The sequence below is a fragment of the Arvicola amphibius genome, chromosome 11, assembly GCF_903992535.2.
Source record: "Arvicola amphibius chromosome 11, mArvAmp1.2, whole genome shotgun sequence".
Classification (NCBI taxonomy): Eukaryota; Metazoa; Chordata; class Mammalia; order Rodentia; family Cricetidae; genus Arvicola; species Arvicola amphibius.
Window position 1 is genome coordinate 71,681,524 of NC_052057.2, and position 14,052 is coordinate 71,695,575.

The 14,052-nt window shown below is 42.6% G+C and overlaps 1 protein-coding gene across 1 annotated transcript in view; it reads left to right on the forward strand.

Annotated features, from left to right (window-relative positions):
• The window catches only part of Slco5a1 (solute carrier organic anion transporter family member 5A1), a 122,648-nt gene that overhangs the window by 67,930 nt on the left and 40,666 nt on the right, over nt 1–14,052 (forward strand). Inside the window, exon 4 of the mRNA XM_038348371.1 lies at nt 12,509–12,673. Within this exon, the coding sequence (XP_038204299.1) occupies nt 12,509–12,673 (165 nt within the window). The remainder of the gene's footprint in view (nt 1–12,508; nt 12,674–14,052) is intronic.

Consider the following 14,052-nt stretch of genomic DNA (forward strand, 5'->3'; position numbering starts at 1 on the left):
TCCAACTGGAGTTGGTGATCTCCCATTAGTTCTGTCCCACCGTCTCCATGAGTGAACGCACCCCTCTCGTTCCTGACTTTCTCCCTCATGTTCTCGCTCCTTCTGCTCCTCATCAGGACCTTGGGAGCTCAGTCCAGTGCTCCAATGTGGGGCTCAGTCACCTTCCCCATCTGTCGCCAGCTGGAGGTTCGCTCACGGTCCTGACTTTCTTTCTCATGTTCTCTCTCCTTCTGCTCCTCATCAGGACCTTGGGAGCTCAGTCTGGTGCTCCAATGTGGGGCTCTGTCATTTTCTTCATCTATCGTCAGGTGGAGGTTCTATGGTGATATGCAAGAAATTCATCAGTATGGCTATAGGAACTGGCCTTTTCAGGCTCCCTCTCCTCAGCTGCCCAAGGAACTAACTGGGGGCATCTCCCTGGAAACCTGGGAACCCCTCTAGGGTCAAGTCTCTTGACAACCCTCAGGTAGCTCCTTAAATTAAGATATATGCTTCCCTGCTCCCATATCCACCCTTCCTATATCCCAAGCACCCCATTCCTCCGAGCTCCCCCCGTTCTTCCCTTCACACTTTTCTCTCCCCATCTTCCCTTGGCCCAGTCTTGCCCAACCCTCAAGTTCCCAATTTTGCCTGGCGATCGTGTCTACTTCCAATATCCAGGAGGATTACTATATCTTTTTTTGGGAGTTCACCTTCTTATTATCTTCTCAAGGATCCCAAATTTATAGGCTCGATGCCCTTTAATTATGGCTAGAAACCGAATATGAGTGAGTACATCCCATGTTCATCTTTATGGGTCTGGGTTACCTCACTCAGAATAGTGTTTTCTATTTCCATCCATTTGCCTGAAAAATTCAAGATGTCATTGTTTTTTACCGCTGAGTAGTATTCTAGCATGTATATATTCCACAGTTTCTTCATCCATTCTTCCGCTGAAGGGCATCTAGGTTGTTTCCAGGATCTGGCTATTACAAATAATGCTGCTATGAACATAGATGAGCATATGCTTTTGTTGTATGATTGGGCATCTCTTGGGTAGATTCCCAATAGTGGAATTGCTGGGTCCTGGGGTAGGTTGATCCCGAATTTCCTGAGAAACCGCCACACTGCTTTCCAAAGTGGTTGCACAAGTTTGCATTCCCACCAGCAATGGATGAGTGTACCCCTTACCCCACAACCTCTCCAGCAAAGGTTATTATTGGTATTTTGGATTTTAGCCAATCTGACAGGTGTAAGATGATATCTCAAAGTTGTTTTGATTTGCATTTCCCTGATAGCTAGGGAGGTTGAGCATGACCTTAAGTGTCTTTTGGCCATTCGAACTTCTTCTGTTGAGAATTCTCTGTTCAGTTCAGCGCCCCATTTTTTAATTGGGTTAATTGGCATTTTACCATCTAGTCTCTTGAGTTCCTTATATATTTTAGAGATCAGACCTTTGTCAGTTGCAGGGTTGGTGAAGATCTTTTCCCAGTCAGTAGGCTGCCTTTGTGTCTTAGTGACAATGTCCTTTGCTTTACAGAAGCTGCTCAACTTCAGGAGGTCCCATTTATTCAATGTTGCCCTTAAAGTCTGTGCAGCTGGGGTTATGCGTAGGAAACGGTTCCCTGTGCCCATTTGTTGTAGAGTACTTCCCACTTTCTCCTCTATCAAGCTCAGTGTGTTCAAATTAATATTGAGGTCTTTAATCCATTTGGACTTGAGTTTTGTGCATGGTGATAGATATGGATCTACTTTCATTCTTCTACAGGTTGACATCCAGTTATGCCAGCACCATTTGTTGAAGATGCCCTCTTTCTTCCATTGTGTACTTTTGGCTCAAAAGGGGATTTGATATCAAATCCATACAATTGCTGACATTCTTTCTAAGGACCTATCCGTCATGTTTTATGTGTATGCATGTTTGCCTACATGTATGTCTGTACATCATTTGCATACCTGGTGTCTGCAGAGGCCAGAAGAGAGTGCTTGGGACTGAAATAACAGGTTATTGTGAGCTGCTCTGTGGGCACTGGGGAGCAAAGCCAGGTCCTCTACAAGAGTAGAAAGTGCTCTTAATGGCTGAGTCATTTCTCTAGTCCCCAAGGCTCTTTCTAGATACTTTGGCCGCCCTTTCTTTTCATAGATCTCTGCCATGTTCCCTGCCCAGTGCTTTTCAAAATGTCTAGTGCTTTTTCCAAGGGGTTCTACTATCATGTAGAAATGAGAAGAATCCATTCTGGGATTTAAAACTTATTTATGGAAATTTAAATGCTACTTTTTTAATTTTTAAAAGAATCTTATTTTACTTACCAATTTCAGTTCCCTCTCCCTCCTGTCCTCCTGCTCCCCCCATCTTCTCCCCACCCCACCACACCCCCATTCATTCCTCAGAGAGGGTGAGGCCTCCCGTGGGGGAGTCAACAAAATCTGCCACATCATTTGAGGCAGGATCAAGGTCCTTTCCCCTATAACTAGGCTGAGCAAGTTCTCCCCCCCCCCATAGGGAATGGGCCTCCAAAGAGCCAGTTCATCATGCACTAGGGATAAATACTGGTTCCACTCCTAGTGACCATAAACTGCCTAAGCCATACAACTGTTACCCACATTCAGAGGGCCTAGTTCAGTCTTATACAGGGTCCCCAGCTGTCAGTCTGGAGTCAGTGAGCTCCCATTAGCTCAGGTCAGCTGTTTCTGTGGGTTTCCCCATCATGGTATTGGCCCCTTGGCTTGTAATATTGCTCTTCCCTCACTATGACTGGACTCTAGAAGTTCACCAAGTGATTATATGTATATATAATCTGTATATGCTACTTCTTAGTTTCTTGTATTGCAAGGGATTGTGGGCTTCCAGCTTTTCCACATTGGTGTGGATCACCACACACATGCACACACACAGAAACACACACACACACACACACACACGGACTGACGGATAAGAAGAGTCTGAGCATGTATATTTGGTTTATGAAATCAGTGTTCAGTCTGATTTTCTTGCTCATATTTCTGGCACATTCTGCTTTTCATTTCCTTTCTTGATTGTGATGGATGATTCCACTCTTGTATAAATCTGGGACACCCTGATAGCTCATTGCTCTACTTGTACAAAATGGATTCTCTAGCTGGTTGTAGATTGGAAGCTCAAGACGGTATCTCATGTAGCTGACTATAGACAAATTAGGTAGCTAAAACTGTCCTTGGACCTCTCAGTCTCCTGTCTCAACCTCTGAAGATTCAGATCTGGGCGCATGTCACCACACCCAACCTAGTTTACTTTATCTTGCTAAACAGAAACACTGCTTTAGTGGGATATATTAAAAATCTCTTGCTAAAACTGTCTTAAACCATACCGAAGTTATTGGAATACTATTCAATTAGGGTATTTAAATCAGTTCATTTGATCATACACATTGATATTCCTTAGTGTTTTTACAACAAAGCAACTGTTGGAAGTCACATTCTGATATTTAATTCAGATAAAGGACACCTCTGGGTATAAACTTGGCTTGGCTTGATGTACGTTACAGAGCCGAGGCTCATGGTGAAGATCTTGCATTATGGACAGTTTAGATTTCATTCTGAGTTTAATCTGTGTTTGAGTCCCACACTCTCTTTTGTTTGCTGGAGCAGGTTTTCCTTTTGTCTTTATTTTTTTCTGTGTTCATCAATACCAGCTCCTTTAAAGAGGAGCTAGATAGCTTAGCCATCGATTTGAACTCCCTTAAAAAGAAAACGATCTGGACTTTACTGAATGGTATCTTTTGGCTTGTTTTATTTGTAGGCAGGGTCTTGCTGTGTCATCCAAGCTGGCTTTGAACCAGTGAGTTCAAGTGACCCTCTTGCTTGAGTTCCCCAGGTACCTGGGACTGCGAGGCAATGCCATCACTCCTGGTTAACGTGGTGCCCTCTTAGAGGCGCTTTTGCTGAGGAGCTAGAAGAAAATCCACTGTACTTTCTACCTTCTGCTTCCCCACTCTGATACAGATATTGCTGAAATCTGACTCACGTTTCTAGGGCCTTATGAATTATGCAGAGCAAGGCTGCTGTCAAACACCGCAAAGAGGAATGCCAAATTGTCAGTGTGTCTGCAAGGAGATTAACATTGATTCCATCAAAATCCTGACAAAAATAAACACTTGAAATATTTAAGTGGATCAGCTTTCCTGTGGTTTGAGGCTTAGAATTTTAAAGTCTTCTCCATTTAACTCAACATTTTCTGTATAGAAAAAAAATGGTGGCAGTTTATTTTCCTTTATGCCCATTTTTAGTCTTGTTTGGCATGATCATAAACACAAAATAGAATTTCTTTTGGCTAGAATTTTGTCTGTGTTGGTATGCAATATGTTTATAAACATAACCAAATAGCCAAGTAATTTTGAGGTGGTAAGTTGATTTTAAAAGAATTATTGACAGTTACAGATTGTTTCTATTATTATTACTAATTCTGGTCATTAAATGACAAGGTTAGAATCTGGGAGACGGCTCAGTGAGTGAAGAGCCCGCCAGGTGGGTAGGAGAACCGGAGTTTGGATCCCTAGAATCTGTAAGATTCTAGTGTGTGAGTGCACACTCAGAACCCCGGTGCTCGGGGTGTGGGGTGGGGCTGGGGTGAGGACAAGCAGGTCCCATAGGAGGGTTGTGGCTGCTGTGAAATGAGTCCGTGTGTGTGCGGGGCGGGGGTGAGAATGACTGAGGGAGGGAAGAAGCAGGAAAGACCCTAGCAGGCCTCCTGTACCCCGTGGAGGTGGGTGCAACCCATGTGGAGATCGGAGTACAGAGGATAGACGTGTTTGGAAATGCCAAATAGGTTTCCTGTGTTCGGCACATTGGGCTTATGTGGTAGACACCTGGGTGGTAAAGCTTGGGAGGTGTGAGTGTGTGTGTGTGTGTGTGTTTGTGTGTGTGTGAGTATGTGTGCGTGTTTGTTTGTGTGTGTGTGTGTGTGTGTGTGTGTGTTTGTGTGTGTGTGAGTATGTGTGTATGTTGGCAGTCTTATTGTGGGGCACCTGCCCTCAGGCATCCCAGAATTCCTCGCTCCTAGGAAGCTACTAAAAACATCCCGAGAAGCAGGCCATGTAGGTAAAGGAGTGGGATGGAAGGAGGGGCCCGAGGAGAAAGCTGTGGACAGAGCTCAGGTGAGGTTTGCCCAGAACACAAGGGAAAGACAGCCTGGTACAATGGCGCCTGCCTCTCCCCTGCCTGCTTAGGTGGTCTTTGCTCCGCTGCCGGAGGATCCTGGTAAAGGTAACTTCTCATCTCCCAGCCTCCACCTGCTCCCGTCACACACAGAAAGCCACCTGTCCCGGAGGACTTGGTGGATCTCATCTGTGGCTATGGCTTCCGTCTCTTCTCCTTTCGGTCTCATTTACAAATCGTGCTTCAAACTCATCGCTGGCCCAGGTGCATGCTGACCCGCGACCGCTGCGGCTGCCGGTCCTGCTCTAGGAACGCCATTCTCACAGCCCCTCATTTGCTGCAGAATGCTTCTCAGTGAGGCCTTCCTTAATCTATTTTTTAAAAAAATCTCCAACCCCCCCCCTTTTAATGTTTCTGAGCTCCCACCCTCCTTTATTTCCCCTTCAGCTCTCATCACGGACCGGTGCTGCACAGGTATCCCTGGGTAGCTGTGGGAGACTGGCTCCAGGAACACTCCAGACTCTTACATACAAAAGGCACAGTTCTTTCCCGCATCCATTTTGACACCCTCCTGCAGACCTTGGGTCGTCTCTAGATCCCTGACAACACTCTTCGCAGCATAAAGGCCGTGTGAATAGACTACATTGCTTTGTTTATGAACCATGACAAGCGAAGTCCCCACATGCTCAGGGCAGAGGGAATTCTTTGTTAGTTTTGATCTGTGGTTGGTTGAGGTCACAGGTAACGAACCCACCATAATTCAGGGGTAACTGGAACTTTCTCGTGTGTTTACTTTGCTGTCTCCCCAGTGAGAAGTCAGCCCCACCAGGGCAAGAATTCCCCCCCTCATCACACATATTGCTGGGTTAACCCCACCAGGTTGATCTCAGTAACTATTTAATGAATGAATGATTGTCCACCTTAGCATTTATTTTAAGGTCGGAAACATTCAGACTTACCAAAGTGGATCTCTATCACTTCTTATCATACATCAACACATAAATTAAGTGGCATTGGGTAGTTCCTAAAAGCCATGGCTATTTGGTAAGGACACAGTAAAATATCAGGGACCTCCATATGATCACCGAATTTATTATTAGCAACAAGTGTCGCCAGATCAGGTCTTACACTTTCCATGTTTGTGTTGAGCCCTGCCTCATAAAGCCGCTGATATTGAGGGCTCCTTCTAGTATGGGGTTATAGGATGAAAATTGTGCAGTCAGGGCTGACAAGGTAGCTCAGAGGCAGAATGCTTGCTTAGTATGCTCGAGGTCCTGGGTTCCATCCTCAGCAACACACACACACACACACACACACACACACACACACACACAGTTACCTTCCTCATGGCTGTGACCAAATAACCTGACAAGAAGAAGCAACTTGAAGAAAAAAGGGGCTTAATTTTGACTCATCATCTGGAGGGCTGCCGTCTATTATGGTGGCAAAGGCATGGCAGCAGGAGCATGAGCCGGCTGGTCATATGACACCTGTCGTCAGGGAGTAGAGAGAAAGTGGTTCAGACTGTACTGGGCTTTGCGTCCTCCCTCCTCCGCACACTGTTTCTGTTTCTCCCCAGCCCATGGGATGGTCCTTCCTCATTTAGGATGGGTCTCCTCATGTCACTTAAACCTCTCTGGAAACAGCATCCTGGACGAGCTTTAGGTGGTTTTCTAGGTTAAGTTTAAATCAGTCATGTGGACAGCAGTGACCATCAGATAGGCAGGGAGATGCAATAGGGGCTCAGGCTCAGGTAAGAGGCATAAAAATTAGCAGAGAAAGGCAGAAGGGCAAAATTGTACTGAAATTTCCAGAAACTATCTGACTGTAGTGTGTGTGGCCTTTCCTAGAGTTCTGGAAAAAGTAGAGCGTTGTAATGTCAAGCCAAGGTTTTGGTCATGGCCCTCTTGTGTGTGGGCTTCACTGGGCTGCACAGTTAAAGGTGCAAACCCTTTCTTCTCTGTCATCATTCTGAATATCTGTACATTAAAATCACTTTAGAGCAGCCTTGTTGACTATGCCTTCATGAAATCTCCTGGCTCCCTCTTTGACAAGTATTGGATATATGTCACTTTGCTCCTTATTTCAAATTCGCTTATTATTAATGTACTTTTAAATTCACTGATAGGTCACAAAACCGGTGGAGACACTAGCCAGCATCAGACTTACCTTGTAATATGAGACAAGTATTATCCCTACTTTCTACACACTGTCCTCGAAAACAGTGACTCCATTGGATCCCCCAAAAGAAGACCCCACAAATGCCAACACCCCTGAAAACATGGGCTGTTGTATGTTGCAGAGCCTTTAGGCATGGAGGCCAGCAGGTTGACCAGGAGGCAGAAATAGGAATGAGGCCTGAAGTTGGAGCAGAGCTGTTTGCTATGGGATTTCTTTGGGAAAGTGAAACTTTAAAAAAGATGTTGAAAGAATAAAACTGATGGGTTATATTTAGTTTTAGAAAAACGTGCTAGAGGAATGTTGATCTAGAAGCTGAGTGTCAACAGGAGGGAACAAACATACAGGCAGCTCATAGGGAGTGAATTTTTTTGCAGAAACAACAACAGAAACAAACCAACAAACACCAGAATGTGAAGGGAGGTTAAACTATGCAGAAACGAGCATCGACTAATTAGCACTCATACTCATGAATCCAAATCTTGAAGAAAATGCCTAACTAAATTATGGGTTGTCTAGTGATTCTGGCTAGCATATCAAAATCCCAGGGCTTCTGCTTAAAGAGGCGACTGCTCAGTTGCTTACAACTGGAGCTCACAAAAAACCTCTCCCTATCTATGGGCTGTATAAACAAAATGCTGTGTTCATGAATACTGTGTTCTCTCAATAGCATTTTAATTACTTGTTAATGGAATTTTTAATTGCAATTTTATCTAAATCTGCTAGGGATTTTTCAGCCTGTTTCTGACTTTTTAAAATTAATTTTGTAGGTTAGTATAGAAAGTGATGTGTTTCTTCAGCTTTAAGAGATCTGCCCTCCAGATGATTACAGACCAGCACCACGGACCCCTTCCCCTTCCCACGCATGCTCTCTGAACTCACCATTCTCCACAAGGAAATGGTGCCTCCATGTCATTCAGTTCATTTTTCTCAGACACAGATTTTTTTAGTATACATTGCCGTTGTAACGTGCTAAAGCATACTAGTAAATGAATGCATTCTAAGGTTGTTTTGGTGCTGTAGGCACACGATAAAAACCACTGTGACTTTGGCGGAAATAGTGACTGCGAGAGATCTTTAGCACAACACACACTCATAGTTTTCTCGAGAAAGGGGTATATTTCTCACTAGGAATAAGCTCTCAGTAAGCACCTCTCCTTTCCCCTTGGAAAGACAGCTCTACCCCTTTTCTTTGCTGCAGACGATGGCCATTTGCAGTCTGGTGCTTTCAGACATTGGTCAGACAGATGCTTCAGACCATAGTCGTACTTAAAACATTCATATGCGCTGGAGCATGCTTGCCTAATGGTCGGGTCATGACGAGCATGCCAATGTCTGTTATCTACAAGGCTGCAGAGAAGAACCAGCTGTAGTCTCACCTTCCCTGGGACTGATCAGAACCAGCTGTAGTTCCACCTTCCCTGGGACTGAGCAGAACCAGCTGTAGTCCCACCCTCTCTGGGACTTATCAGAACCAGCTGTAGTCCCACCTGCACTGGGGATGATCAGAACCAGCTCTTGTCCCACTTGCATGGGAACTGAGCAGAACCAGCTGTAGTCCCACCTGGTCTGATCAGTCTCTCATAAATAATGTCCCTTATCAACTTCCACAGGAACCCCCTCATGGCACAGATCTCAGCTTTCCTAAAACTTTGAATAAAGGTTTGCTAGGCTGTTGAGAGGAACCCCATCAGGTTCATTTCAGAGTATCCCCTTTGTGAGGAGAAGACAATTGATCTATTTGTCTGGATGTGTGTAGTAGTGGGACCCGCCAGACTGCCATTGGTGAAGGACTGGCATTGTAGTCATGTGCCACCAATGCTTGATATTAGGGACCTTTGAAATAAATGAAACCCCCAGCAAGAAGTAGAAAAGTGTGACGAAGACGCACTTTACCATGGCACAGCTGCAGGAAGGAGACAGACTGTGCTTGCCACCTCTGCCAGGAGAGGAGAATGGGATGATACAAAGGTTTCCTGCTGAGTGTGGCTGTGAACGTGCTTCAAATAGTAACTTTAGGCTTACAAGTAAATTTTATCAAATAGCTAAATTGACGAGTAAAAAAAATCCACAAATAATGAGGATTGGATGCATATTGTTCCTGTTTGATTTCCACAGAGTTCTTTCTAGTATCCATCAAGCTCAAAGTTGGGGACTCTGTCCATTGGAGTGATTTTTATCACTCTCTTCTTCAATAAGATTTCCTGAGTTCATTTTGTATTTTCTATTTTCCAACTCTGAAGTCAGACTTATTTGTTCCTTTCAGTAGAAAATGATTTTTAGAAACCAAGAGATGCATGCTGGGTAGGCTCGTTCCTACTGTGTGCTATCATATTGTGATAATGCTAAGGAATAGCACCGACACACCCGAACACGCATACACTTGTATGCATGTTTGTAAGCATCTATCTGCTCCCTGTCAGTCAATCTATCATATTATTTACCTGTTACATATCATCTTCCAATCAACTTGTCTATTATATGTGTCATTTATCTATAATATTATCTGCCTATCTGTCTCTGTCTCTCTCTCTCTCTATCTATCTACATATGTATCCATCCACTATCATCTAATGTATTTCTCATTTTTCTATGTATCTGTTCATCTAACTGGCTCATATGGGCACATTCAGTTCTAATCTAGCAGCTATCTGGTACTTCTTTCCACATTGCTCCTTTCCTGGCAGTTACATGTCTGATTTCCTTTGCTCTTCGATGTAATTATTAGCTTACTCCCTATATGTGAGAAACACTCAGTGGCGCCAGCCCACAATTTAGCCCTAAATTCTTTGACTCCTTCAGGGCATTGGGACAGAAAACTAAGCATCAGTCAATGGATATGGAAGGTGAAAGATTCATTGGAAATCTGAACTGTGTTGATTCTACTTAAATATCAACCAACTTTGGCTTTATTTATTTATCTAATAACTTTTAATGAGATGAGAGAACATTCATATATATTTTTCTTACCCTTGATGCTGAAAGACCATTTTACCAAACCGAATGTCTCTAAAAGAAAAATCGTTGTAGGGGCTAGAGAGACAGCTCAGTGGATTATGGGTATATGCAGCTCTTGCAGAGGACCAGAATTTGGTTCCCAGCACCTGAACTAACAAGGGTCTATTACTCCAGATCCAAGGGATCCTGATACCTGTGGTCCCCAAGGTCACTTTGTAAGCATGCATGTCTACCTACACATAAATATGCCCATATACACATAATAAAAATATATTATAAAACTAAAAACAAACTTGAGGTGAGGAATGACTTAAAATATTCATGTGATACAAATATTATTTTCTTGTGTTTTACACTTTTCTTCTTTTTCCAGATGTTTTAAGTTCAATATTTTGCCTTTTAATATGCCAGTTAAACTTAATTCGAATCCTTGAATATTGATAATCTCAACTTATCAACTTTGAAATTTTGAATATGACATTTTAACTGGACATTTACAGGAAAAATATGAAATAGTTTTGTTGTTTTTCTCTGGTGTGTTTATCCACATTAAAGGTCAGGTCTGCATATTAACTTTTCCTTAAGGTCTTAAACCTCACAAGATTAGGTAAGACCTGAAATATTACATTTAATTATACTTTGAAATGACATGAGCAAAAACTCTCTATTTCCTAAGTGGGGGGTTATGAATTATAGTGTCAATACAAGTTGACTAATTATAGCAGAATAACTTTACTATGTTGTAACGTAAGGGATAAGTGTTTTCCAAGATGGTCTTCTTCATGGAGGCACAGCAATTATGCAGATGTGCATCCATTCATTCTATAAAAATGAAAAATACAGACGCTGATTGGCTACTCCTATGAATACATTCTTTTGGCTTGTTTTATTTTTACTCAAATATGACTATATACACATTTAGGTAGCTTGCTTTACTTATCAGTATAATACTTTTGTAACTCTTTTGTTCTAGCACATACAGATGATTAATTTTTAATGACCACCTGGTATTCAATTATATGACTGTACCATATTTGTTGAAGTATTGCCAATCGACGGTGATTTAACCATCCCACATTTTATATTATAAATGATGTTGTATCTGTAGCACATTCTGCTAAGTAAATACCTAGGCTTAAGGATGAAATCTTCCTCCCTAAGATGTTTCCCAGTGGGTTCCAAGCCTCAACTCTGGGCTCTTTCATTTTAGGATATCATGGGCTTTTGTTCTTCAATCCAAAGTACCTGGGAGTGCCTGGCCTGATGTTCTCATTCTTTGCCATTTCTTTAGTTATGATTATTTCCTGTTCCATAAACAAGGCTGAAATTTCAGATACACAGCATCATCTATTTATTGCTCCACTTTGGGCATCTGAGGTGTGGCACCCAAGACATGTCACCTCTGAGCTTAAGATATGGCTCCGTGCCTGCGGCTTTCCTGAGGACCCAAGTTCAGTCCCCAGCCCTCACTTTGGGTGACTTACAATCACCAGTAACTCCAGCTCCAGGGGAGCTAGTACCCTTTGCTAGCTTTCTAGGGCACCCACAATACATTTATGCATATGTGAATTTTCTCTCTCTTTCACACACACACACACACACACACACACACACACAGAGAGAGAGAGAGAGAGAGAGAGAGAGAGAGAGAGAGAACGGTAAATTGAATTTAAAATAGAAAAATATAGTTTTTAGAATGGTGGTAGCTGGGTAAACTGGAAATTATGATGTAGGATTAGACCACAGGTAATTTTCATATTGAAGAACCAATGTGGTCTTAACAGAGAATGTATTTTAACTAATGAAAATACAAATAATTTTATAGACTGGATGCTGTTTATGAATACATTTGTGTCTGGGTATGATTTTAGATGCTATTTCCTTCATTATTCTGGTTGAGAATTAAAGAAACCCAACTCTAAAAACAGGAGTGGTGTCAAGCACCATCAGAAGTGGGCCATGGTGGTACACGCCCTTAATCCTAGCACTTGGGGGAGGCAGGGGCAGGCGGATCTCTGTGAGTTCGAGGCCAGCCTTCTATAGCGTGAGTTCCAGGACAGCCAAGGTTACACAGAGAAACCCTGTCTCCAAAAACATCAAAACAGAAAAGGAAAGAAAAAAAAAAAAAAAAAAACATCATCAGAGCTTTTGTCTGCTGCCCGAGGACGATTTTCAGTTCATAAGGAAAAAAGAGTTCAGTTTTCTTTTGTTTCCCATCCATTGATTATAACACTCATGTGTCATCTTTGTCATTTTGTAGACCTCCCACGAGCAGCTGTCAGGATCTTAAGCAACATGACATTCCTTTTTGTGAGTTTGTCATACACAGCTGAGAGCGCCATAGTCACCGCTTTCATTACCTTCATCCCCAAGTTCATCGAGTCCCAGTTTGGTACCCCAGCTTCCAGTGCCAGCATCTACACTGGTAAGGCCTGCCACAGGGCGTGGCGTGAGTGGGGAGGAAGCCCAGGCTCACGCCAGTGTTCACCACGTGCGCTGCCGGCTCCTGGTGCCCCTGAGTTGGCGAGGAAAGCCAAGGATGTGCTTTCTGAGATTCTGATTATATTCTTGTGATGCATTTCCTAGCTGTGTTTTGAAAGGGTAGAATGTTGCATAGTTATGGATTTGTGGACCTCAGTGAAAATAAAATAAGCTTTGAGCTTCACATTTGGATTGGTGTTGATCTTCTTGTGGATGAACATGTGTCTTAAAATGGTAAGTGAAGCCGATGATGTAAAGTCCAGATCAGTTCCATGGTATCAGAATTTTCCATTCATAAACCTGAATATATTTCAGTAGAATTACTAGAATGCATGATGTTTAAGAGGATGTTTTATGTATTTTAGATGTTTTATGTCTAGTCAAACAGAGTTTAGACGTCTCTGGTATGTGTATTTTCAGGACTTAGCATTCAAATCTTTTTTAAAAAAATATTTATTTATTTATTTATTATACAATATTCTGTCTGTGTGTATGTCTGCAGACCAGAAGAGGGCACCAGATCTCATTACAGATGGTTATGAGCCCACCATGTGGTTGCCAGGAATTGAACTCAGGACCTTTGGAAGAGTAGGCAATGCTCTTAACCACTGAGCCATCTCTCCAGCCCCTAGCATTAAAATCTTATTTGATAGTAAATATGATGGTAATGTGGGAAAACTAACTCTCAGCTATTGGGGAAATTACAGTGTTAAGTAATATTCTAAATGCTTCCTTAGTGATTTCAAAGATAGCTAATCTGCAGAATGCTTCATTTTTCAATAAAGGATAATTATTTTTGAATAATAGTAAAATTTCCCATAACCTTGTTTCCACCTTTCCCTATTTCTACAAGCTTGAGTTATCTAAAAATGAACAGAAGAAAACATCACTGTAACAAGAGCAGTTGATTGGAAATATCTGTGGGCTTGACTGGCAATCACCCTGTTTGCTACTTCTTGTATCTAGAACTGTAGGTGTAAAAATCAGTTGTGTGTCCACGGCTGCAAATTGTTTAATAAATAATATATAGCTATATATGGTTAAAATGTTTGCTTTCTCTAAAACCGCTTTCCTGTGTGGATGGTGACATCCCCAGATCATGTTCCTGTCAGGTTGGCTAACAGAAAGTGGAAGCCCCGGTTAACATCTTGCGCGGGGTCTTCTCTGAGCAGTGATTCCCTGGGCAGGAGAACCCGGAGCTGCTGGGACTGGATTCAAAGTGAAGAGTACTTTCACACATTCCCTAGGCTTAGTTCCAATATGAAAAGGTGTGACTAGGAAGACGGTTGTAGCCCAGTAAATCTGGGGCTTCCTGTGTTACAG